The 27,186-nt window shown below is 40.6% G+C and overlaps 1 protein-coding gene and 1 non-coding gene across 2 annotated transcripts; one reads left to right on the top strand and one right to left on the bottom strand.

Moving 5' to 3' along the window:
- The first annotated feature begins 2,881 nt into the window (after positions 1–2,881).
- Trnam-cau lies at positions 2,882–2,954 on the top strand. The gene has a single exon. It is a non-coding gene; the product is annotated as a tRNA-Met (tRNA).
- Positions 2,955–10,585: 7,631 nt separating this feature from the next.
- On the bottom strand, positions 10,586–27,186 carry LOC100771583 (zinc finger protein 322). Its single transcript, XM_027409480.2, is given in 6 exon segments — positions 10,586–14,554; positions 14,557–14,810; positions 19,173–19,270; positions 23,030–23,276; positions 26,069–26,151; positions 26,954–27,186. Coding segments are annotated over 2 exon segments (1,230 nt in total). The 5' UTR covers positions 14,660–14,810; positions 19,173–19,270; positions 23,030–23,276; positions 26,069–26,151; positions 26,954–27,186; the 3' UTR covers positions 10,586–13,427.

The raw sequence follows: 27,186 nt of genomic DNA, 5'->3' as shown, positions 1-27,186 counted from the left end.
GAGTAAGGACTACAAACACAGACCATCACACCTGTTTTTGTTTTTTTTTAAACCTCCTTTAATCCTGAAGATCAAACTTGGCTTTAAAGAGTGGCCTGCACCTCACTAAGTAAGGGTAATAAGTGGAGTTATTGGCTGGGTCCCTCACTCACCCTCCACCAGGCTGATATCTTGCCCTGTCTTCCTTCCCAATGCCTGGCCCACTCTCAGGCAATCTCATGACTGTTCCTATGCTCTCTGACTACAGCTTGTGAATGTGAATAAAACAAAATGTCACATGCACACTTAGTTAATGGGACCTCTTAACTTGATTCCTAAGCCATTTCCCACCTTGTACTTATAGTCTGAAGTCTGGCTAAGTTTTTTACTGAAACCTTAAGGAATTCTAAATCTGAGTACGTAAATGTCATTTAGACTATTCTCATCATCTTTTGGATAATATATCATAAATATAAGTTTTGTTTGCTTTTTTGGATATATACATATACATCTAATATATGCATATAAACAATATAATTTAATGTGTGCATATGTTATTCTATTCATTTACATTTTTATAGATGCTATGTGTATCTGTGTACATGCGAGTGCAAATGCATAAGGAGGCCAAAGGGGATATTGGATTGCCCTGACTGGGTGCTGGGAATCAAAATCTGTTCCTCTGCAAGAGAAGTATGTGTTCGTAACCACCTCTATTGTGCAGCTTCACAATTACAACATCGTTCCCTGTTCTAAGAAACTGCATGAGATTATAACTTAATCACAAGCTTTGTGACTTAGGCCACTTATCCATAACACAGCCAGTGTGCTGCAGAGGGTCTTGGATGTTCATAAGGGCTGGCTTGCTTCAGGAGCTCCTGCAGGCCCCTGACCCCGCCCTTAGCACCTGTGTCTTTCCTCATCCTATCTCATGCAATTGACTTGACTCTTAAGTGTGGGATGTGACTCATAATAGAAGACACATTCTATTAATTCAATGAGTCCATACAATAATTCCTCCCCCCACACTTAGCAAATAGACTGCTCCCTGCTCCCTAGGCATTTACAGTTCCATGGAAGGCACTTGCTCCTGTCTGTTACTTCAGTCAATCTGAGGACAATGCCCTCCCACTCTTCTCAAGTGACATTTCTCAGACAACAGTATTTCAGACCCTGGCTCTCTCCACTTTATTTTTCCTTCTAAAACTGCATTCCCTTTCATGGTTTCTAAATTACCTGGCTAGCATTTCTTCATCCTACAAATCTTTTTTGGTTTGCTTGCTTCATATTTGGTCTTTCTGTCATGCTGGCTATCCAGGAGCTTGCTATGTAGACCAGACTGACCTTGCTATTTCACAAATCTTAACAAAGTCCCTACCCTGATGTTAGCTATGCTCAGAGAAAATGACTATTTCAGTATTAAACCAATATCCTGCTTGGATAAGAAACAGCTTTGGAAGCCACTGAGCTCTGCACTCCTCTACTTCCTTGACACTTGACTGTTGAGAAAGACTGTGAGGAGTTCTAGGCCGAGTATGAGGCCTAGTAAATAAAAGACCAGTGAAGGCAGGGGAGGGGGAGGCAACTTGCTTCTAGGTCAAGCAGTGTGGATCTGCCATGTGGTTTTTGTTTCTCTTTGCTCTGGGAAGTCTTTCAGACTATCTATGTTGGCACATGAACAGAAGCTTTTCTTCTGGAAAATGACAACTATTAAGTGTCACCTTCATGAACTCATGGGATTGGGAGTGAGATGTGTTGCAGTGACAGGGAAAGAAAGAGCGGGCAGGGAATATGATCAATGTACACTGTATAGCTACCTGTAAGTTGGCTGGATTATATCAAGTTGACACAAGCTAGAGTCATTGGAGAGGAAGGAACCTTAGTTCACAAAATGTCTCCATAAAATCAGACTGTATGCAAGCTTGTAGGGCATTTTTAAATTAGTGATTGATGAGGGAGAGCTCAGTCCATTGGGGGTGGGGTTACTCCTGGGCAGGTGGTCCTAGGTTCTACTAGAAAACAAGCTAAGCAAGCCATGGGAATCAAGCTAGTAAGCAGCACTCCTCCATGGCCTCTGCATCAGCTCCTGCCTCCAGGTTTCTGCCCTGTTTCAGTTCCTGTCCTGATATCCTTTGATGATGAACAGTGATGTGAAAGCATAAACCAAATAAACTCTTTCCTCCAAAGTTGCTTTGGTCATGATGTTTCATCACAGCAAAGATAAACCTAACTAGGACAACCTGTATGGAATTTTCATAGAAAAAAAAATAAAGCTGAGCCCTGATTTGTTTCTTGTCTGGTTTTGTCAATCACCAGTCTGTGATTAGTTCTACTGAGCCTCAGCTTTATCAGTAAGGTTAGAATAATGATAAACAGGTTTATGAGAAAATATGTTGAGTGAAATAATGTCAACAAAGATCATTAATACATATAAAGATCACAGAGGTGGAAAAGAAGAAACAAAACAAACAAGAGACACCACACTAAACTCACTGTGTGACATTTTGATGAGATTATCCAAGACAAAATGGTTAGACCTGCAAGTTTGCATGAACGGTCCTGCACACCTGAATCAAAGTATTCAGTGATGGCACTGTTACAGCAGGGCAGAGTTGACTCGGAGAGGGGGAATGATTGAGAACAATGAAGTAACAGAGAAAGATGTCATGTAGTAGAAGAGAATAGGCACCCCTTGTCAACACTACATCATGGTTTCAGGGCCTGTGAGGCTCTTCAAGAACCCAGGACTAAGAGAGTCCGTGGTGGTTGTCTTGAAAATATCCCCGCCTTAAACCGAAACACCTAGAAATGCAGATTCGAAGGTTGATGATGGGAACAGGGAAGGCCAAATAGAAGATGTTGAATGCTTCCTGTAAAGTATAACCAAAAGGCAGGTCCCAAGGCCCTCTTAGCGCAGTAGGCAGCGCGTCAGTCTCATAATCTGAAGGTCCTGAGTTCGAGCCTCAGAGAGGGCAGTCTTTTTGCTGACTGGCTAATTTCCTTCCCCTCAACACATTCTGCGACTGTGAATTTCCTAAAAACCTTTATAGAACGCAGGGCCACGGATGACAGAGGCTACTTGGAGGTTAAGTGAATGGAATTGTCCTCCAGTAGATCCACAGACTTTCTGGTGCTGTAGAAAGGCAAACCAGAATGCTTTGTGGCGAGGCGGGACCGTACTAAGATGCCTAACTTCCTTTTCCTGGTGTTTGGTACTTACCGAGCGATCAGAAGTCAACTTTGTGGATGGTTAGAAGACTGGGCAGGCTGAACTGGTATTTGTACTGAAAGGAACTGGGAAATAGGCTAAGCCAGGTTATAAGAACATTGGCCTGGAGTCAGGTGGATCTGGGTGGAGAACTAAAAAGCTTCTGTTGTCCTATGGTTGTCCTGACACGCAGGGGACCCGAGAAGCGCGCTGTCTTCAATGAGGTGTTGCATGCCTCGCATTGCCTATCTAGCGATTTCAACTGTAGCCTCTGAATTCTTCAAATTTCTGAGAGGAAACAAAACGACCACCCATGCTTCCACAAAGACATCAGGATAATATGCTATAAAAAAATGCTGACGGCCAAAAATGATAAAGGAAAAATCACCTGTGTCTCGTTGGGGTGGGGATCGGGGCAAGGTAGCAACCAGGTATGGTGCCACTGAGCTAGTGCCCGCCCGGCTCTTACTTAGTCCACCCTCCAAAAAAAAAAAAAAAAAAAAAAAGTGTCTCACTTCAGAATAGCTCCAACAATGCAGACAAAACAGGTGTTCTGTTAAATCTCTACCCTTTAAATAATTGCAATTCCTGTCTTCCAGATGTCACCTGACCTGAAATTGTACACACACTTTAATACTTTTCAGGCTGCATTGTAATGCTTCCATTAATGTTACTTGACCTTCCTGGAATTTCTTGGGAAACAGTTTTCAAATTTAAACAAGACATCAATCTAGGAAGAAAGAAATGGAAAAAACCCCACAATTTCCTATTTTATACATTGTAAGGGTCTTCCCAAGATCTTCATGTCTGAGTTCTTGGAACCAGTGAGGAGTTGCCTTGCACGGGAATATGACTGTAGACGTGTTAAGGTCACAAAACCAGGAAGAGAGTTTAATTTAGCTTAAGGTTCTAAAAGGCTAAAATGGTGGGAAGCTGGCAAGCAAGCAAGCCGCAGGCATGGCTGGAAAAACAGGAAGCCAAGAAATCACACCTCAACAGCAAGCACCAAGCAGAGAACTGAAAGTAGGGTAAGTCTATGAAGTCTCAAAGCTGACCAGTGACTTCTGCAAACAGCAAGCAGCACCATTTCTGCAAACAGCTCCACCAACTGGGAACCAAGTCTTCAAAGTACCTGAGCCCCTCTAATCACCCCAGAGAGATTGTCTGGCATTACCAAGGTCAGCCCAATAGAATCACAGAAGTCAATAAAAATGGAGACCCTCTCCCTGATATTATCCAAAGTAATTCAATGGCAGGAGGTTTAGAGATGTATGACAGAAAGGACTGGTCCTTCAGTGCTAGCTTTGAAAATGGTGGAAGAGGGCTACACTGACGGAAGATGAAGCCCAGAAGATGGAAAGAGAAGCAATGGGATTCTCCTGAAGGAATACATACAGCCAACAACACTCCAGTTATAACCGAGACTTGGACTAGACTCGATCTGTAGACCTGTGTGATGGCAAAAGCATCATCGTATCACCACATTGTTTAACCCACTGACTTTGAATATACCTGTTCTAGCAATAAGAAAAAAACTTATTGCCTCTGGGATATAAGAGGGTACAGCAGTCATGCCTGTCTTGAGAACTGCTACTCCTTTATTGTAAGAAAATGTTAGGAGACAATTTCCCTCTCAGGCCAAGAGTCTGTTACATACTTTCAAGTAATTTAAAGCCACAGGCTCTCATTGTATCCAAGTGTGTGAACAGAACTGTTTGCAGACCTAGAGTTTTGGCTGAATGATGAGTTTCTATTCAGTTGTTTTCCAAAAAGAGACACCAAGTATGTTTTCCTGCTTTTGTCCCCGTCTTTTCCCTCCTGTTCTTAAAGTTTCTACAATTTGTTTTAAAGGCTTCTTTTGTTTTAGATTAACAAAGCACCATTGACAGATTACCTGGAAATTTGAAATGTTTTGTGTGACTGTTATTAATTTAAAACAATGGTCTTCAGCTGAAGAAGAGGTAAAGTTCCTCACTTATGCTGAATTTTTAAAATTAACACAGAAATACCTTCCTGCAAGGGTCTGACTTACTGTATAAGAAACCTTTGGAGTAAGATGGGAAACTAGGAGACTCTAAGTTCCTGTTTTTGACAGAAACCTTTAAAATCAAGCAGAAAGTATGAAAAAAAAATCACCAAACTTTCTGAAGAGCAGAAAGCAGGGCCTAAATGGCCTGTGGCTAGTGACAGGTGAGCTTCCAATATTTATGAGAGACACTGAAGGAGGATTGGGATGGACAGGGGTGATATTTGAAGAACTACTGCTGAGAACTTCTCAAACTTGACAAAATTCATGAATATTCACATCCAAGAATCTTAACAAACTCCAAGCAGGATAAGCTCAAAGAGCTACAAGACTCATTACAATCAAACACCAAGGGGCAAATACCAGGAGAGTATTTTAGAAGCAGCAAAAGAGAAGCAATTAATTTAGTAAAACACATTTTCAAGAGATTAATAGCCAATTACTTTTCCCGAAATGAGAGAGGCAAGAAGGCAGAGGGAATAAAGGAGGGAAAATGTCAATCAAGAATAAATTGAGCAAATGGGTCAGTGAGATGGCTCATCGAGGAAAGGTACTCAATGCTAATGTTAACAACCTGAGTTTGATTTCAAGGACCCATAAGGTGGAAGGAGAGAAAACACTCAGGAAAATTGTCTTCTGATTTCCACATATGCACTGTGGCATGTTTGTGTACACATACACCATGTTAAAACAATTTTAAAAAGAAGGTATCTAGCAAAGCTTTCAGAGGAGCCTGGAGCTTGTGGGGCATCAAGTGGTTGGGTCTCATATCCTTTCCTATGGTATTGGGGAGCAGGGAGGGAAAGGTAGAGATTAACATGAAAACCACATGGAAAAATTAAAAGAAAAAAGAGACAACAGGAGAACTTTTAAAATGGATTTAAATTTGCCCAAATAACTGTGGATGTTGACCCGCAGAAGTGTGAAACTAGAACTCATTCTGTTACCAGTTACAAAAACTCACAAGAATTCTAAGAGTTAAATTAAATGGAAGACCTGAAACTATGAAAGCACTAGGAAAAACAAAACAAAGGAAACATTTCAAGATAGAGGAATAGGCAATCTTATAAGACCCCACAAGCAGAGGTAAAAAAGTAAAACTAGACAAACGATATTATGTTAAACTAAGTCTTCTTCACAAGGAAGGAAATCTTTGAAAAGACAGTCTACAGAATGGAAGAAAAACACTGGCAAAGTATTCATTTGATCACTACCCTCAACATATAAGGAAACCAGAGCAAAAATCAAACAAATCAAATTCCTCCTTTAAAATAAGCAAATAGAGGCTGGAGAGACCGCTCAGTCACCAAAGGCTAGCCTCCCAACCAAAGATAAAATGAGCAAATTGGGGGTTGAAGAAATGACTCATACTGCTCTTCTAGAGGACCCAACCTAGTGAAGCAGAGCCTTTTATTGGGCTTTTGCTTTATTTATTTATTGTCTTGTTATTGTTTCAAAACAAGTTCTCTGTGTAGCCCTGGCTGTCCTGGAACTCAAAATATCTACATGTCTCTGCCTGAGTGCTGGGATTAAAGGCTTGTGTCACCACATTCAGGGTTTTTGCTTTGTCTCCCATACATGGTAATATATACTTTTATTGGTTAGTTTAAACTCAGAGTGAGATTCTAAAAGGTGACTTATATTTTGAGAAAGAAAGGGCTACTAGAGGAGTGTAACAAGGTCACACAAGCATTTTGGCAGAAACTAAACCCTTTGGTGGTCTACTTGTCTTTCCCCCAAGACCGATGGGAAAATTTTCTAAGTAAAGAGAGGGCTGCAGAGAGGATGTGGTGCAACTCACATAAATTTAAGGTCACTACTCAGTCTGTTGCTATTTTCTGTTTTCTTTTCACTGGCTCTCAGAGGCCCCTACCACACATACATCATGGAACAAGATGAAAGTTATAGGTGGAATAAAGTTTAATATTCTATAGCACATTGGAGCAGATCCAATTTACAATTTGCTACATATTCTATGTAGAACTAGAAGAGAGATATTCAAAAGGCTCACCACAAAGGATACACTCAAGAAGACAAAAATGCTGCCATTATAGGGTGACTCTGTCTTAATATTTATTATTATGCATGAACATACCAGAGACTAAAAAAAGCCCAGTGGCAGAACTGATGAATCCTCTGGGAGATGTTGGCCAACAAGGTTGCTCTTGCAGGGGATCCAAGTTTGGTTCCCAGCATCAACTTGGTGGTTCACAACTATCCTTAATCCCAGCTCCAGAGTATCCAATATCCTCTTTTGAATTGCTCAGGAATCAGACATCTACATAATGTTCATACACACTGCAAGCAAAACACTTAACACAAGATAAAATAAAAAAGTCTAAAAGAAATAGTTAAAGAAGTTCATGGCCATCCTAGGCTACTGAAAGACCCCCGAAGAGGTACTTTCGTAGAAGGAGACCCGTACCCAGGAATCAGCGAGGCCACGAACTTGGATGCAAACTGCAAGAGGCTTTATTGGAGACATGGGTACCCGGGGCGACTTAGCTTCTGTGAGGCCAAGCGCTCCGAGCCAAGGGAAAGGGGTGCTTATATAGGGAAAAAGGCGCAAGCTAGAAGCAGGGATTCTATTGGATAATTCTAATGAGGCATTGTACAGAGCTATTCCCATTGTAAATTCCCAATGTAAATGAGGCGCTATACAGGGTTATTCAAATGAGGCGAAGTATAGAGTCATTCAAATGAGGTGAAACACAGAGTCTTTCAAATGAGGCGAAATACAGAATCATTTCTATTGGATGGTTCAAATGAGACACAGAGCCATTCCAGATCAGCATATTCTCAAGGTCTGGTGTCTGGTACAACAGATTCAATTCCCTCCGCGTCCGGATAGCTGACCTTGGGACGGAGTGTTCCCCATCAGGTGGGGGTGTGGGGGCGGGGCCCCGGGCCGGCCTAACTGGTGCTCTCGCCCTCGGGCCAACGCACCTGGTGCTCGCCCTCGGGCCGGCCCACCTGGTGCTCGTTGCTCGGCCCCAGCCCCGAGGCGCGGTGCCAGGCGGGGCGGGCCGGGGGCGCGAGCCCTGCCGGGGTGAAGGCTTGGGAGGCCCCGGCAGCTCCGCGGCCCCCGTGTCCTTGGCCTTGGAGGTGGCTCCCCGCTCGCAGCTCCTGGACAAGCAGCACCGCTGCTCTCCCAGCTCAAGTTCCCCTTCCAGGCGCCGCCCGCGCTGCGTTCTCCAGCCCCTGGCCGAACCCTGGCCCTGCCCTGCTCAGTCCCCACGGCGCTGCCCTCGGTCAACTGCTCCTCCCGCCTGCTCCAGAGAGAACACCCAGCACCGGCACAGGCGGGGAAGACAGAGGGGCAGGGGGCATGCAGAAGCATTCCGAGCGGGTCTTTCACTACAGAATTAGAAGACAGTCTGGGCTGAAACTCTGGCTTAAGATACAAAGAATTTATATTATTTTATGTTGCCAAGTACTTGAAAATGAGGGGTGGGTAAGGTGGAGGCAACTGAGATGCAGGGCTAGAGACTACACACTGTACTTGGGTTCAAAGGCAGCTAGCCACCATATTTAGAATAAGATATTTTGGAAAGGAAGACCAATTTTTTTCATCAGGGAATTAAAGGCCATCTAAAAACATTCTGAAGACAGGAAAAACTTCAAAGAAGAAAATGAATCAGCAGAGATCATGGAAAGAAGATTCTAAAGATTTCTGAAGACAATGTACTTGGATAAGAGGATGGAGAATTTGGCATCTTCAAATGGAGTCAAGGAACTAATTTCCTTGGGAGAAGACAGGTTAGGCATATGCTCTTAAGTAGCCAGGAGGGCTGTGACTACTAGATACTATTTCCTGGTGGAATAGTTAACTAGGGGAAATGAATAAGTAGGTACACATGGCTGAATGAATGTGGGTTGGAACACCAACACAGACAGATCATGAGAAAGCAGTTATTTAAATACTTCTCTTAGTGCCCCTTTCCTGAAGAAAGTAAAGCTGCCGATTAATCTGTGATAGGTAACTTCTAAGGCCTTCCTGTCTTTAAGCCACCTACCCGACATGCCTTTAAAAGCAGTTCCCATACCCTTCACTTGTAAGACTAAGGTTCCTGTTTAGAAGAGATGCTGGATTCAAGAAGAGTCTACTTAAAGAGTTTTCATTAAAAGGCTTCTCATTTTCAGATAATAATGCAATTTGTCAACTTTTAAGATCAAGTCCTGAAAAGGTGTGAAAAGAATACAATAAGAAAACAAAAGAAAAAAATAAGTTCAAAATAGTTACTCTAAGTGTCTTCACTTTCTCGTTAATTTCTAATTGTCAATTTGATTTTACCAGTCACTACCAACAACAGTCCTTCTATCTTGACTTTTGTGCTGGCTGAGGACCTCACATAGTCCAGGTTGACAAACTCCTGATCCTCTTACCCATATCTACCTTCTGAGTGCTGAGAGTAAGCCACCCTGCTCACCTTATTCCCACTTCAACTTAGTATATATTCATATGCAGAGGCAAGAAATAACTGTTGTGTGTTTTTCTCAATCTGTCTAAATTTTGAGACAAGGTCTCTCATGAACCTGGAGCTTACCAATTTGGCTAGACTGGCTGGCCAGTGAGCTCCAGGGATTCTTTCCTCTGCTTCCCCAGGGCTAGGATTAAAAGCCCCACTGTGCCTGATTTTTACATGGGTCCGGGCTACCTACATTCGGGTTATCTCAGCTGTAGTGGTTTGAATAAGAACGGCCTCCATAAGCCCATTTATTTGAATACATAGGCCCAGTTGGCAGAACTTTTTGGGAAGGCTTAGGAAGTGTGAACTCATTGGAACAGGTGTCACTGAGTGGGCTCTGAGGTTTCAAAAGACTTGTGATTCCCAGTTAGCTCTCTCTGCCTTGTGGTTGTGGATCAAAATGTGAGCTTTCAGCTGTTCCTTGCCTCCACTCTCAGGGACTCTTAGACCTCTGAAACCATAAATCAAATTAAACTGTCTTTTATAAGTTGCCATAGTCACGGTGTGCTATCATAGTAACAGAAAAATTAATAAACGGAACCCAGGCAGTGGGCTATTGCTGTGACAGACCCAACCACGTGGTTTTCTTGGAAGAATGTAGCAGGACTTTGGGATTTTGGACTAGAAAAGCAGTTGGATTCAATAAGCAGAGCTTAACGGGCCATCATATTAGGAGCCTGGAAGAGAGTGCAGACTGCAGAAACTAAGTTCAGGTTTCAGAGAAAAAGAATATTAGCAATTAGGCCAGAGATCTTTCTTGTAATATTTTGGCAAAGAATGTGGTTGCCTTTTGCCCTTGTCCAATGATTATGGCTACCACCTACACACTGCATCATTAAGTACAATATCCCAATGTAAATGCAGGGGACTTGATAATTTCTCATAGTACAGAGGAGACAAAAAGTTTTTCAGAACAAATGTTTATTTAAGAATTAAAGGTAAACAAAAACAAAGAAGCATAGAGGAGTACATGGACGGAATATAATTCATCTCATTTGGTCTGAAATCTTGAAAAAGTTACTCTAACTACTTACCTGAGGTAGATCTGGGTTGGCACTGCTTCAAGGGAACCTCCATCCATCCCAGAAGTTACCTTCTAGCTTTGGTTACAGGCTCCCAAGTGGTCCTCTCCAACCTCAGGTTACGCTATGTAATACCAACACCATCTCACCATAGTTAACAGGCCTCAGGCCTGCTTTACATCCTCAAAGTTCTGTTTGAGGAATGGTCCACTGTTAGTTTAGTTAGAGACTATAGACAATTACCAGTGAGACAGGCTGAAGGAAGGGTAAGTCACCAACCTACTAATGTTTTAAACTTTGTCTCTTTCTCCATGGTCTCTCTAACGACTAATGAGCAGCCATAATGACTAACTTACTTTTTACTGCCATTGTCATACACCCAATATTATTTTAAGTATCACAATTATCAAACCTTTGCTAGTAATAGGCATGACATTCCACAAGGAGAAAAACACCTATCTTGTGTGTATTTATCACAATGGATAAATTTTCATAGTACTAAAGTCATTTATAAAAATTACTAGAACATGTCAGATTAAAACTGACACAACCTGATTTTTAAAAGGAAAAACACTGGAACCAGATTCTATGCTGAGCTAAATTCATTGTCCTTAAAGATTATGATTATCAAACAACTATCAAGTTGAGAGCTTACAGCCACATGTAAGGTATCAATTTCATGACTCTAAACACTAATACCCCATGGAATTCAGGGGCTCACTGAACAAATTACATCAAAACCATGACTGTGATTAGCAATAAAATAATTACATTCTAGAGAGTCCCAAATACTACAGGAACTTGAAATATTTCAATTAAAAGTCTTTTAAGCCAAAGAAAGAAAAATTAGAAGTGACCATAAGATGCTTGGGTCATAAGTTAGCCAACGAATGTGAAAGACAACCCTACTGTAGTAGAAACAAATGCTTATCGTTAAACCTTAGGTGAATGTGCCAACCACTTATTCTAACACTTAGAATTCTTCATTCCAAACCAAGAATATACCTTATATTGTTTTGTGTTGATTGCAATCCTTTCCCTGGGATTAAACTGTATTTTTCTTTCCTTGATAGAACTGAAATAAATGAAAAAAAATGTGTCATTATAAAGCTTAATTTGCTGCAAGCATCAGGATAATAGAATGAAGAACAAGAGCTTTGGAGTCAGGACCCTCAAAATCAGTGTCCTGTTCCTGTATTAAGAATGCTTCATTGTGTCTCTCCTCTGTTTTCTCTGGCTTACAGCTTTCCCCTATTCCTTTTGCTCTGAGCCAGCTGATACAGTATCTATCACTGAAAGAGAGTAAACAAGTCCCAAAAACCTGGGTCCTATAACATCATCATAATCAGTATCCCGGAAGTTGTTATTTTGACTTGAAAAGAAATGAACCTCTAAATTGGAAATTTCAAGGACCAGGGATAACTCAAAAAGATACTTTAGGGACAATTTTGAGGGCAGATTTCAACACTAAGAGCTGAGTATTCTGCTTTTTGCTGAGGTTGATCATGCAAAGAGGAAACTACTACTGAGAATTTTAACCCAAACTAAGTACTCCCTAGCTTCTGAGTCTTTATTTCATAGCCTTTTATCAACACACCATTCCCATTTTAGACAAGAGAATTAAAAAAAAAAAAAAGGAAGCAAAAATCAAAGTGCTCCTTTCTCCAACAATAACTCATGCCTTACCTTATACACAAGATTACAGTCCCTTTATTGGATTTATGAAATTTTAGAAGTGAAACTAAAGCGATCATTAGATGGTTCAGACAAAAGAAAAGTGTCTTTACCTGAGTTACCCTTCAGATCCACGCTGACCTGCCCCAGCTCCTTCAGAACAAGGTTCTGAGTCGCTAAGACACTATTTCCTTCCGAACAACTCTATTTAGTTTTTTACAATGTGGTTCAACTATGAGAACAACTCTTTTCATACACAGCATATGTACAGATTCTCACCCACAACTACATCTCTCACTGGAGCAACACTTCTGTCAAACCGGTTCCTTGGGGCCCGATTAGATGAGTTTCTAGCTTCTCAGACACAAAGCATTTATGGGTTTTCACTGATATGAGTTCCCTGCTATACCCCAAGAGCTGAAAATTAACAAGCTTTTCTCCTTCAGACATTTTCTTCTGATTTGTTTAGGAGGATGCAAACCCAAGTAAGACTCTCCAACAAATGTTTCTGCCACACTCAAGATAAATATCCACTTATACCAGTATGGCTTCGCTGATGGGTAAGAAAGTCACAACTCTGTTAGAAACTTTTTCCTGTAATTTCTGGGGTTTCTCCCCCGGATGAATTTTCTGATATCCAATAAGGCATATATACTGTCCAAAGTACTGACACAAAGCATTTAAATGGTTGTTCTCTGGTGTGAATTCTCTTGTAATTCTCTTGTGATGAGAGCTTAACCCTGCTGGAAAGTTCCCATACTGCACATGTAAGGTTTCCTATCTGTATGAACCTTCTAGTGTGGAAGGTTTTCCAAAACCCAGAGCATTTGTGGAGTTCTTTGCAAATGTGGCTAATAATGGTGTCCTGATGGGGCCACTCTCTGCATCAAGCTTTTCTTACAGTTCCAAAGACTGTAGACTCTCTCTCTCTGGTTCCCAATGAAGTCTGAGATCTGAAGAAAATCTGAAATACACCTAGGAGACCTACTCTTAATAAGTTCTGATGGGTAAATACCTTTTTTTTTTTTTAAAGGTTACGTGATTTCTTGTCAAGACATCCGTGATGCTTCTGATGCATGAGAGCTGAGATCAAGACCTTTTTCATTCACATTACAGATGTATTCTTCACCAATGTGTACTGTCTGATGTTGAAGAAGGGCTGAGCTATGATGAAAGCTTTTATCACATACACTGTACTTATAATGCAGTTCCTCTGTTTGCGTCCCCATTTTCTGCTGGGCAACAAAGTCCATGCCTAGGAAGAAATCACTCTCACACATAGACCACTGATGTGGTTTTTCTTCCATGTGAATTCTCTGATGTACAATAAGGTCTGAGCTACAGTTAAAACTTTTCTCATATTCAAGGCATTTGAAAGTATGGGTGTGAGTTGCCTGGTGCCTAATTAGGTTCGCACTCCGAGTAAAACTCCTCATACACTCCAAACATTTATACGGTTTCTCACCGGTATGGACTCTCTGGTGTACAATAAGGTCTGATTTCTGGCCAAAGCACTTCTCACAGGCACCACACTTGTACGGCTTCTCCCCAGTATGAACTCTTTTATGTACAATGAAGGCTGACCGGTGTCGATAACTTTTCTCACATTTATTGCATTTGTATGGTCTTTCACCAGTATGAGTCCTTTGGTGGCTAATAAGATCTGATTTCCCACTAAAAGCCTTTTCACATTCCAGACACTTAAATGGTTTCTCACCTGTGTGAGTTCTTCGGTGTCTTATGAGATTTGTACTTCGACTGAAGCATTTATCACACTCATTACACAGATAAGGTTTTTCACCTGTATGGCTTCGCTGGTGGACAAGCAGATCGGAGCTCTGACCAAAATTCTTGCCACAGATGTCACAGGTATAAAACTTTTTACTTGCATGTGTTCTCTGGTGTCCTGAAAGCGCTAAGTGGTGCCAAAAGCTCTTCTCACATTTGCTACACTTATAAGGTTTCTCGAAATTATGGATCCTCTGGTGAGAAATAAGATCTGAACTTTGGATGAAGGTTTTCTCACACATATCACATCTATAAGGTTTTCCCCCAGTATACGTTTTCTCACACATACGTGCTAAGTTTTCACAAAAGTTTTGTTCACGTTCAAGGCACTGATGTGTTTGATTATCTATTTGAGTAATCTCATGTACACGAATATAAATCTTTTCCCCCTTCTGAGGGTGTATATGGTATATTTTTCTTTTTTGAGTTCTCTGGTTACATCTCTCTTCTGAAGTGTACATTTTCTAAGTGGTTTTCCTAAGTGGTTTTCCATCAGTCTTCTTGATTCCCGTGCTTTCACAGTTACTTTACTGGTAACTTCAAAAACATATCTGTTTCAAGCCTTTCATTCATTAGCAGTTTGTGTTTACAAATTTCCAGCATCGTATATATATATATCGATGTTTTACTTGGCACTTCCAAACCTATGAGACAAAGTAGAAATATTATTTATATTTCTATCACTAAGAAGTCTCAAAGCCAAAATCACTGCAGAAATAACTGACAGAAACTTTTTATTGGGGCTGGAGAAATGGCTCAGTGGATAAAGGAGCTTGCTGCCAAACTGATGACCTGAGTTCTACTCCTATAACCAATGGTAGGAGTGGAGAACTGACTGTCCTTCAATATCCACACTGGTGCCATATAGCACCCACCCACCTCCTACATACACACTGAATAAATGCAAAAAGGGGGGAGGGAGGGAGGGAGGGAGGGAGGGAGGGAGGGAGGGAGGGAGGGAGGGAGGGAGGAAGGAAGGGAAAAGGGAGGGAGGAAGGTAGAAGAGAGAAAAGAGGAAAAGAAGAAAGTAGGGGAGGGGGAGTAAACAGGATATTCTGCACGGATCCTTTATCCAGAATGCCTGGGAACAAAAGTTTTTGGAACAAGATTATTATTATTTTGTTTGTTTGTTTGTTTGTTTTGAGACAGGTTCTCTGTGTAACAGTACTGGTCACTTTGTAGACCAGGCTGGCCTCAAACTCAGTGAGATCCACCTGCTTCTGCCTCCCAAGTGCTGGGATTAAAGGTGTGCACCACCACTGCCCCACTGGATCCAAAACTTTTAAATACCTGCATATACATAATGAGTTGCCCTGGGGAAGGGACAAATATCTACACAACACTCATTCATGTTTCACAATTTTTGTTTACTTTTTTGACACAGGGTTTCTCTGTAGCTTTGAAGGCTGTCTTGGAACTCTCTCCGTAGACCAGGCTGGCCTTGAACTCACAGACATCCACCTATTTCTGCCTCCCAAGTGCTGGGACTAAAGGCATGTGCCATCCACCACCAGTCATAATCAACTTTTACACAGGAACTGAAGGTAAATTCATAAAGTATTTTTAAATTAAAAAAATTCTTGTTATTATGCCTGTGCCACAGTTCATGACTACAGTCAGAAGACAACTCTAAGGGGTTTGTTCTTTTCTTCCACCTTTATGTGTGCCTTATGGACACATTCAAGTTTTCAGGCTTCCATGGCAAGCACTTTTACCCAATGAACCATCTCTCCAGCCCTCATATAGTGTTAAATAACTTTGTGAATGAAACAAAGTTTGTTATGTGAAATTTTCATAGCATCAGTTTGGCATTCAAACTATTTCAAATTTAGGAGCACTTTACATTTAAAATTTTTGGATCAGGGATGATAAATCTGTGGTTTTCTTCTCATTATTACAAACATAACAAACAATACTTATGATAAACTACCAATAGGAACTCATTAGGGTTTTGGGCCGGCAAGATGCTCAGTGAGAAGCCAACAAGCCTAATGACCTGGACTTGAGACCCTGGGCTTACATGATGGAGAAAAGTGACTGCACACACTTACACAATAAGTAAATAAATAAATAAACAATAAAACTTGGGCTTGTCTTTTCCCTTCCTTTAGCTGTAAAATCAGGACAAGTCTAATAAACAGTACACATATTTAGGAAGTGAACAAACCAAAGGTGAGTATCTTTAGGTCCTCCACACTTACTGTCTTGTATAACCGTTTTCACACAGCATCACCATCTTTTATTTAGTAATGTAAATATGACTTTTCAAGTTATTGTACTAAAAAAATGAAAGTGAGCACACAGAACAAGAATAAAGCACATACATCAATGCAAACAACACCCTTCCCTGTGTTCCCTGCAGGTGTGCTGAAGTACAGCTGGCTTCCTTCTCTCACCAAGGGTGACAAGTTGCTGCTCTCAATCCACAAACTTCCATCTTTGATGGAACCCCCATCTACTTTCCCCACATCTGCATCCTGAAAGCAGTTCTACAGCTACTCCCCTGCATTATCAATTTATTCCTTTCCACTGGATCATTCTAATTAGTAAACAGGATATCCTTTTCTTTCTTTAAGGAAAAAAAAAGTCACAACCAACAAGCAAAATTTCTCGATTGTTTCAGCCTCAAACTAATCTTCCCACTCTGTTTCCTTTACAAAAAGAAAAACCACCTGCTAACTGTCTCCAATTCTTGTCTTGTATAACATATTCCAATTAGACATATCACCCTTAACTTCTACCTAAATTCCTTCAGAAACTTACAAACATCAAGGAAACCTGATCCCTAGTTCCCAGCCTGAGTAATTTCTGTGCTCTTCCCCTACTCTGGTCTTTGCCACAGTTCAAGCAAGCCAGAACTATTTTCATTTCAGGGTCTTTATGTCCTTTGTCTTTCTCTCCCCTTTCTTGCTTAAGGACTTTTCCTCTAGATGTCTTCAAAGCCTCTCCCTTACCTCATTTAAATCTTTGCTCAATTGTTACATAATCTCAGTGGGACCTTTATCACCTTATTCTCTATCCTAACTTACATAACACCCTTTCCATACTTCCTATTTTATTTTTCTCCACTGAATGTGAACCCTAATAGACAGGATTACCCACACATACTTCCATTCTTATTATTCAGTTTGTGCTGCTGTTTAACACCTAGGACAATGCCTGGCACATGGGAAGTTCTCAAACCTTCAACAGATCTTATTTGGCATCTATAGGATATTCTATAACATATGAATCATTTGTTGCTCACTATGTATCTATTTTTCTAGGGAGAATGTTCACAATTTATCAAAAAAGTCAAGTATCCAAGAATGGACTGGAGCCTACATTCAAATTTGTAAATGAAAACAATATTAAAACTCAATGAAAATGGCATGCTAATAAATGTAAATTCTCACCAAATTCAGCATACTGATAAACAGAATGGAGCAGGCTGGGCAGTGGTGGCACATAACTTTAATCCCAGAATTCAGGAGGCAGAGGCAGGCGGATCTCTGTGAGTTTGAAGCCAGCCTAGTCTACAGAGGGAGTGCCAGGATAAGCTCCAAAGCGACACAGAGAAACAAACAACAAACAAACAAACAAACAACAAACAAACACGGGGGGGGGGGGGGCCGGGAAGAACTCAGACAGAATACATCCTCAAACGCACACTAATGAGACAATACATGACTTCCTATCTCATCAATTTACTAACTCATCAAGTTTTATTATTTCCTTCTGAAAGGCATAGACACTGCACTTGCTCATTGCAGTGAATGATAAATTTAACTAATAGAAAAAAAATTAGCTGTAAACAGATACCAGTATTTCAAAAGTCACTTGGAAAGGCTTTAGAATTTACCTTTGGAGGATATGAGAACTGAGTAAGTCAAGAATGCAAGGCACACAGATGAACCTTTGTGGTGGAGTTGCACAGAGGGAAACAACAATGCGCTGTAAGACTGACAAGTATAAGGAAGGCAAATTGATTAAGAACTGTGAACTAAATAGCACAGACACAGTCATGCTAAACAGTGACTGTGATCAGTATTCTCAACATTCTGTACAGCAGTAGCTGTTGTTCAGATGTCTCCTGGCATCACAGAGAAACTCCTCACACTCTAAGCCCATCCTCTCTGCTCATCTGATAGATAGTATCTTAGGAAGTGTGAATATACCCATTAAGTGAATCCTTGTTAGACAATAAAATATCCACCCTTATTACATAAGCGGATACACTCTATGTATTTTTTTCTTACCAAGGTGGCTAATCAGAGTTCACCTTGTCAATTTATGCACAGTGGTTGTCAAAGCACTAAAGGACTATCTGGTGGGAGGGAGCCACAGTAAACATTGACTTGCCTTATCAGAAAAATCATTAATGTCTTGAGCAGAGAGCATGAGTTGTCCCTATCACAATCAACCCTCAAATTCAAAAACCACTGGAGTACATTATTCCTACTTTCTTTTCTGAGGCTGAGTTTACAGAAATGAGTGCCTAGAACCTGCAAGGTCTTCCTTACACTGAAAATAAACTCTCAACTCATCCAAAAACTTGAAGGGTCACCTTGCACTCTCTTTTGTTTTGTATGTCACAATCAAGGTGTCAAAAAATTGTTGGTTCCATTTCAAAATTTATAAACACATATCCAACCACTTCTCATCTGCTGCTGCCAATCTAGTTCAAAGCACTCTTACTTCTCTTGCGGATTATTATAACTTCTTAGTGGTTGTTATCTGTTATAGGCCAAACTGTGTGCCATTTCCAATCCCTACCATTTCAGAATGTGATATATTTGGCCATATGATCTTTAAAGTCTGACTACAGCTAAATGAGGCCATTTGGATGGTCCTGATTCAAGTGGACTGATGTTCTTCTAACAGAAGACCCAGAGTCAGCAAAGATGTACACCCAGAGAATGAAGACTATGTGAGGATACAGGGAGAAAGCAGCTGTGTCCTCCAAGCAAACTACTGACACACAAAATAGTAATTAAAAAAATAATTAAAATTGTTTCCCCCCTTACCTGATAAACCAAAAGGGCTAACACATCACACAAGAAGGGCATTACTGTGATGAAAGAGAGAAGGTCCATTTTATAAGACTGAATAAACTGTAGCTTACCTATAATTCAGACAGACAAAAAACAGCATTCACTTTCTGGTCTTGAGAAAATCAAAATTAAAAAAGAGCTTTGTGTAAAACATAAGGACAAAATGAATTTTTTTAAGAGAGACTTATTTATTTATTATATATACAACATTCTACTTCCATGTATATCTGCACACCAGAAGAGGGCACCATGTGGTTGCTGGGAATTGAACTCAGGACCTTTGGAAGAGCAGTCAGTGCTCTTAATCTCTGAGCCATCTCTCCAGCCCGACAAAATGAATTTTATACGAGGTCATTCATACAAAAAGGACTTAACAGTGAGTAGACATTTCCCTTAAAGTCTAATGAGGGTTGGAGAAATAGCTCAGTTGCTCTTCCAGAGGACCCAGGCTCAATTCCCAGCACTTACACGGTGTCTCACAACCATCTTTCTGTAACTCTAGTTCCAAAGTATCCAACACCATCTTCTGGCCTCTGAGGCACCAGGCATGCACATATAGTGCACAAACATACTTGCAGGCAAAACATTCACACACATGAAATGAAATTTCAAGAAATATTTAAAAAGGAAATAAAAAATGGAAATGATTTTCTTTTGGAACCTCAGTGACTCAACTCTGAAGAGAATGACCATAAGTATATAACTACTTGAAGAAAAACACAATTAAAATAATTAAATAAACACCTTAGGTCAAATACTGAGAAATAATAAATTGAAGGAAATACTGAAAATTAACTGGGAAATCAATGAATTAGAGAACAGAAAAAAAATACTAAAAAACTATTTATTTTATTTCATGCATGTGACTTTTTTGTTTGCCTGGATGCCTGCATGTATGCATATACAACAATGCATGCCTGGTCAGGAAAGGGCATCAGAAGATCGCCTACAACTGTGAGCCACCACGTGAGTATTGAGAATAAAACCTGGGTCTTCTGCAAGAACAACAGTACTCTTAACTACTAAGTCATCTCTCTAGCTCGAATAAACTTAGTTATAAATCAAAATACTAATACTGTGCCTAGTCTGATGGCAGAGGCCTTTTATACTGGCTACTTGGGGAAATAAAAAAAGAGGAACATAAAAGTTGAAGGCTTGCCTGAGCAACCAAACAGGTTCAAAGCCAATCAAGACAACTTGGTGACACTATGCCTCAAAAATTAAGCAAACAAACAAAAAAATCCAAAACAAAACAAAAACAACAGAAACTCAGCATGGTACTTGCCTAGAATGTGAAGGCCTGTGGTTGACAATAATTAGCACAGGGGAAAAAAGATGCAAAAATGTTTTTAGCACTGGAAATGAAGAAAACCTCATTAACCACCGTTTGAAAGGGGCATGAGCACATACACACAAAAGTGTAATCCACAATTATCTTTAAGTACAGTTCCAGGAGATTCAATGCCTTCTTCTGGCCTCCATGACGACCAGGTTTGCATGTGGCACATGGACATATGCTTGCAAAACATCCACACACAAAATAAAACACTTTTTTTAAGAAAAGAAAAGAAAGCATACACAAAATATAATATTCCTTAGTAACAATTTAATGAACTTGGAGGACATGATGTTTTTAAAAAGTCAGAAACAGGAGCCTTTGAGGTAGCAAACAGCACTTGGGAGGCAGGAAATGAACAAGAGTTCAAGGCCACACTCTGATACACTCTAAGTATGAGGCTATCCTATGCTTACTTGAGAGCATGTCTCAAACAAAGTATTAATAACTAGAGGGGAGAAGGGACAAAGACAGGACAAATATTGCATGCCACTGGTCACTGTCCATGAACAGTCAAGCTGAGAGAGGTCATATTTCAAGCCAGGAGGTGGTACACCACCCCTTTAATCCCAGAGGCAGAGGCAGGCTGATGTCTGTGAGTTCAAGTCCAGCCTGGCCTACATAGTGAGTTCCAGGTCAGCCAAAGCTACACAGAGAAACCCTGTGTCAAAAGCAAACAAACAAACAAAAAAACAGCAAAAAAACTGATTGTAAATTACACTGACTAGAGTTAACAACAACCAGTGTTATGTGAAAACTTCCAAAAAGATGTTTTAAATTGTTTCATATTCTGAGTAAGAATCTCATTATGTAACCCAATCAGATCTTGAAATTACAATTTTCCTTAGTGCTAAGTTTTCTTTTTTTAAGTCACGTTAAGCAAGCAGATTTTAAGTGTCAAAGAATGACATGTTAAAGAATGCTTATAGTTAAATAATCTTGATTTAACCATTACATGATGTTTGTGTACATACACACACACACACACTTCATTATCAAGCATGTTCTAACACATAACTAAATTCCTACATATAAATATGGCATAGCAGAAACTCTGTACAACTCTGGGTAAGGTTATGATCTTTTCCGGACTTTATGTATGTTTGTCTACGTAAGTCTATGTATACATGCATCTGTATAAAAACATGGAATCCAGAAGAAAGTGTTAGATTCCTCCTATGTCACTCTTCAACTCTTTCCTTTAAGGTGGGGTCTCTCTTTGAACCTGGGGCTCATGTTTTCTCAGCTAGGCTGGAAGCCAGAAAGCTCCAGAAATTCTCCTGTCTCTGCCCTACCCAGAGCAGGGTTTACAGACATTTGTGGGGATACCTAGCTTGCTATGTAGGTACTGGAGTCAACTGCTAGTCCTTAGGATTTCAGAGCAAGCATTCTTAACCTCTGAGTCATATCGACAGCTCCAGGTTATGACTTTTTAAATATGTAACAAAGCACAATTGTAAATATGTTTTTTAAGATTATAAAAAAATTATGTGGGGCTGGAGCGGTAACTCGGTGGTTAAAAGCCCTGGCTGCTCTTTAAGAGGACCTGGGTTTGATTAACAGAACCTACATGGCAGCTTGCAGCCTTCTGTAACTTGTCCCGGGGATCTGATAGACACACCCATGGTACTAGAATCTGAATCTGGGCCCTCTGCAAATGCTCTTAACAGCTGAGCTATCTCTCCAGCTCCAATTGTAATCTTATTTATTTATTTATTTATTTATTTATTGGGGGGGGGGAGGGTTTCTCTGTGTAGCCCTGGCTGTCCTGGTTTGTAGATTAGGCTGGTCTTGAACTCAGTGATCCACCTGCCACTATCTTCCAACTGCTGGGATTAAAGGTGGCATGGGCCACTGCTACCAGGTATCCAATTGTAAAATTTTTAAAGTGCAAACAAATGTTATATTTTGTGTAAGAAAGTAGAAATTTAAAAAAGCTATACATGTATTTATTGATTTAGTAAAAAATAAATTAGGAAAAACAAGAAATTAATGTATTTGATCATTACAAGATGGGTGAAAATGGGATCAAAAGCTAGGAAGACAGAATTGATGTGACTGAAGTTTCTGCATACATATACATTTAACAGAAAAAGGGGGGCTCAGCATGTGTGGGACCCTCGGCTCTATCACTAGCACTGCCAGGGAGGCAGGAGGCAGGAGAGCTGTAAAATGACAAGTAAAGCAAATGACAGCTAAGTATGGTGGTTCACACTTATAATTTCAGTATTTGGAGGCTGAAGCAGAACTACCACAAGTTTGAGGCCAGCCTAGCTATAAAATTCTAAACCTGCTTGACCTACAAAGTGAGACCATTTCAAAACAAACCAAAAGATAGTTTGTTACAAACAAATAACATGATCCCCCAAAAGAGAGAAAATGGAAAAATAACTCTGACATAGTATGAAACTATATTAACTCAAGCTAAAGACCATAACAATAAAAAACAATTACTATTTTTGTTTTCTTTTACTTTTTTTTGAAATAGGCTCACCATGTAGCTGAGGCAGGTCTTGAACTCTGATCTGCTTCCATCAGATCCATCCTAGAGTACTGAGATCACAGGCACACAGAGCCTTCCAAACTGCATCCAATGACTGCACTTTTAGAGGTCTTGCCTTTGTAGTACATACCAGTTTGTGTATTTACCAGAGTTGGACAATGAACTGTAGATTCCCCACAGTCATGGAGGGAAGTTAGCTGGAATTGAAGGGCAGTATCAGAGGAGGCCACAGTTTGTACTTTATAGAGAAAACAGATATGTGTGTACACATGAAAATGTGTTTTTATCCTAAGAATGTTATCTGTTAAGTCACAGAAATGCAATCCCAGCAATAATGTACTTAATGAACACTGAGAATCTAGGTTCTACATACCATTCTGTCACTGAAAGGAATCAGAGACATGCCAGATAACTGGGTTTTCAAACCAGTCTAGAATATCTTTGTTGAGCCAAAATGTAGACATGCTCAAACAAAAATATGGTACATTGGTTTTTTTACTGTCTTGTGGTAACAGGTATTGAACCCAAGGCCTGTAAACACTTTTACACTCTACCACTGATATACCCTATCCTTTTTACATTTTGAGAAAGGTTTTACCTAGGTTGCCCAGGGAACTTTGTAACTTGCAATCCTCCTGCCTCAACTCTTTAACTGAGTTTGTTCTCAGCTTGGGAAATGGATCAAATTACCTCATTAAACCACCAATCCAAAGCAACACAATTGCCCTCAATAGCCAAGAATGTGTGGTAAACAAGAAAAACAAAACTATTTAAAACCAGGAAACAACTTTCCTATGCAAACAAATTACACTCTGGCTGTCAAACTTCAAAACAGACCATGACACTTCCCAAGTTTTTTTGGTTTTTCGAGACAGAGTTTCTCTGTGGCTTTGGAGGCTGTCCTGGAACTAGCCAACTCACTAGATCCACCTGCCTCTGCCTCCCCAGTGCTGGAATTAAAGACGTGCGCCACCAACGCCCGGCAGACACTTCCCAAGTTTAAAATACTGTTTCTTACCTTATTTATATTAAAATCCAAGGTTTTTACTACCCTCCATAATATGGAATTTCTGCCATCTTCACTCCCACAGGCACCTCAGAAAGTTAACACTGTTTCTTCTGCCTAAACTGCTGCTCCTCTGTGCAGCTTTCTCCATTGTTTGAACCATGTAACAGACTGAAACTTACTACCTCAAAAAGTAGCACACCTTGACTATTTTATCTAAAAGACTTCACCTCCTTTCATACCAACTTCCTTCTCAACATCACTATCCAACTTTACCATATATATTTTATATATGTTCCCTTGTTTGTCTCTCCTACCATAACATGACAGCTACTAGGGTTAAGACATTGTCTTTTGGTTACTGCAATATCTTATCTGTTACATTTGGAATACATCTACCAAACAAAACAAAACAAAAACCACACAAGTAAACAAGTAACAGAATAAAAAAGGACTATCACTATCCTTGAGTCACCAACAACAATACAAATTAAGTTGTCCGTTTTGGCAAACACAAACACATCCTTTGAATCTTAACTCCAAGTTACTGTCTCTATAATGCTTTCTCTTACCCCTCCTTGGAAGGAGCAACTTCTCCCTTTTCATGAACATCAAGACTGCATTTTCATAAGAGCAACAAAAGTCCAAATAAACAAGCTGAACAAAAGAACTTTGGATGGAGCTCAAAAATCTTTCTGTTTAAAGATATATGGGGCAATCAAATAGTAATTATTTAAAGTATTATTTGAAAATCCATACTTAGTGTATAGCCCTAGACTATAGAATGTCTCAATTTTCATTGATTACATGATTATGGACATTTAATCTTCCCAAGAATACTATAGGGGCTGGAGAGATGGCTCAGAGGTTAAGAGCACTTCCAGAGGTCCTGAGTTCAATTCCCAGCAACCACATGGTGGCTCGAAACCATCTGTAAAGAGATCTGGTGTGCAGATATACATGGAAGCAGAATGTTGTATACATAAATAAATAAATAATATAAATAAATATTAAAAAAAAAGAATACTGTGAAATGTTGCTATTGGTAGTTAGTTAATTATCCAAGACCTCACATAGTTTAGTAACAGAGCCAGGGTTTAAATATCCATCCTCTCCTTCAGAGCCTACCCGAGCCTTTTTTGTATGGCAAATCAAGAGGGGCAATTGTCTAATTGAGAGGTAAGAGAAATGAGGGCAGAATCTTACCCGAGGGTCTGAACCTAGGAGTCAGAGGAAGGAAGACTTGGCTAGATTAGGAGCAGGGAAATCCTGAATTCTCAAAAGGAGAGCTGCAGGGTGTCAAAGTGAAGCAGGAAGTAGGGGTTTCCTCCATGTCTGGAGACTCTTCCCATCCACCCAGCCCCCTTGCCTTGGCTAGTATTATGGAACATTTTTATAAGGGCTTGGGCCTGCTCTTAATTTCTCAGTCATATAATTTGATTTTCATCTATACTTCCTCAATTCCTTTGATTAGTTACGTTCTCCTGAGCTTCTTTGGGTTAGTTTGGGCCCTATTTTTTTGGTTCCTTGGACTCTTGAGGGATGACTTAAAAAAAACAAAACAAAACAAAAAACCATATCCATTGATACTCCAAACATCTATATAGAAGACTCCAATCTGATTTGTATAAAACTTCATTTCCTTAAGTAACAAAGTTGCATCTTGGAAAAAAAAAAAAAGCCAAGCGTTGGTGGCATATGCCTTCAATCCCAGCACTCCGGAGGCAGAGGCAGGCGGATCTCTGTGAGTTCGAGGCCAGCCTGGTCTCCAGAAAGAGTGCCAGGATAGGCTCCAAAGCTACACAGAGAAACCCTGTCTCGAAAAACCAAAAAAGAGAGGGGAATATATAGATGTTTGTTGGAAATGTAAAGTATACTTTAACTGATATGACAGGGCCTGGTTTTGTCACCAATATGTTAGCAACAAATCCATTTCCTTTTCCCAAGTATGTTTTACCTTCTTTCTTATTCCATCCCCTACTTCAAAATTCACATTTATATAGAAACAGACATATGCCACTTACCATAACAAGAACTCAACGACTTTTCCTTTTGGCTCCACAAGGTCTCTAATTCACAAATACTCAATACTCGATTCTTCCCTCTCCTAGAGGTAAAAAGCAACAATGCTAAACATAGCCACAAAGCTTACAAAATTTTTACAGCAAGCCATTTAAATATTGTCCCATGCACTTTCCAATGCAAACATCATCCTTCAGCCAAATCTTGCTTCTTCTCACGTTTGCTTATACTAGTTCCTCCTTCAAGAAGCAGTTCCTTTCTGACCTGCGTTACACAAACTAACAAGAATTCTTCTGAGAAATGTTAACTTCACAGTAAAACCCTAGGTCTTGTTTTTCTCATTCTACCTCTTTTTGTTTGCATCATTTAATTTTTGCTGTTAAGACAGGGTCTCACACACGTAGCTCAGGCTGGCCTCAAACTGGTTAAGCTGCTGAGGCTGGCTTTGAATTCCGATCCTCCTGCCTCCACCTCCCAAACGCTGAGGTGGCTGATAGATGCAGTATGATTTCAACTTCTGAGATCAAGATTCATTCTTTGCACACCAAAACTACAGGAAGACGATACGTGAATGCCAAGTAACATATAACCAAGGACCCTAAAAATAAGTGACCATGGATGGAATGCTTTGAGCAAACAGATTCCACTCCACCTTAACTAATCTCTGCCCTAAGACTCGGGGGAGGGTCCTCCCAACGTCCTTGAATCTCACCACATTCAGGAAGGCTACAGACTGCCTCCACGCCCGGCTTCATTACTACCTCCAAGACAGTCTTACAGGCTCTCCTCCCAACTTTTCGTTGACGGTGCATCTGACAGCAGGGGCATTGCGCCCGACCCTCTATCCCCGCGTCGCCAGAAGCCGCGCTGCCCGGTCGCAAGCTTACCCGGCCGCCCTAGGCGACACTTCCGGTGATTGGACCCTTGAGCCGGGGCTTCCGGGACCGCTCACTGCGAGGAGGCGGGTTCGGTCCCAGCGTCTGCCAGGTCGGGAGGGTGAGGCCGAGAGGCCGAGAGGTCAGCAAGTCATGTGAAAGATACCAACCAGGCTCACCCACCCACCCGCACCACAAGGCCAACACCGAGGGCTCTCAGCAGCTGGGACACCGCGGCGTAGCCC

Source organism: Cricetulus griseus, chromosome 3 (genome assembly GCF_003668045.3).
Source record: "Cricetulus griseus strain 17A/GY chromosome 3, alternate assembly CriGri-PICRH-1.0, whole genome shotgun sequence".
NCBI classification, from domain to species: domain Eukaryota; kingdom Metazoa; phylum Chordata; class Mammalia; order Rodentia; family Cricetidae; genus Cricetulus; species Cricetulus griseus.
The sequence above is the reverse complement of the archived record's forward strand: the minus strand, read 5'-3'. Positions and strand labels throughout refer to the sequence as shown.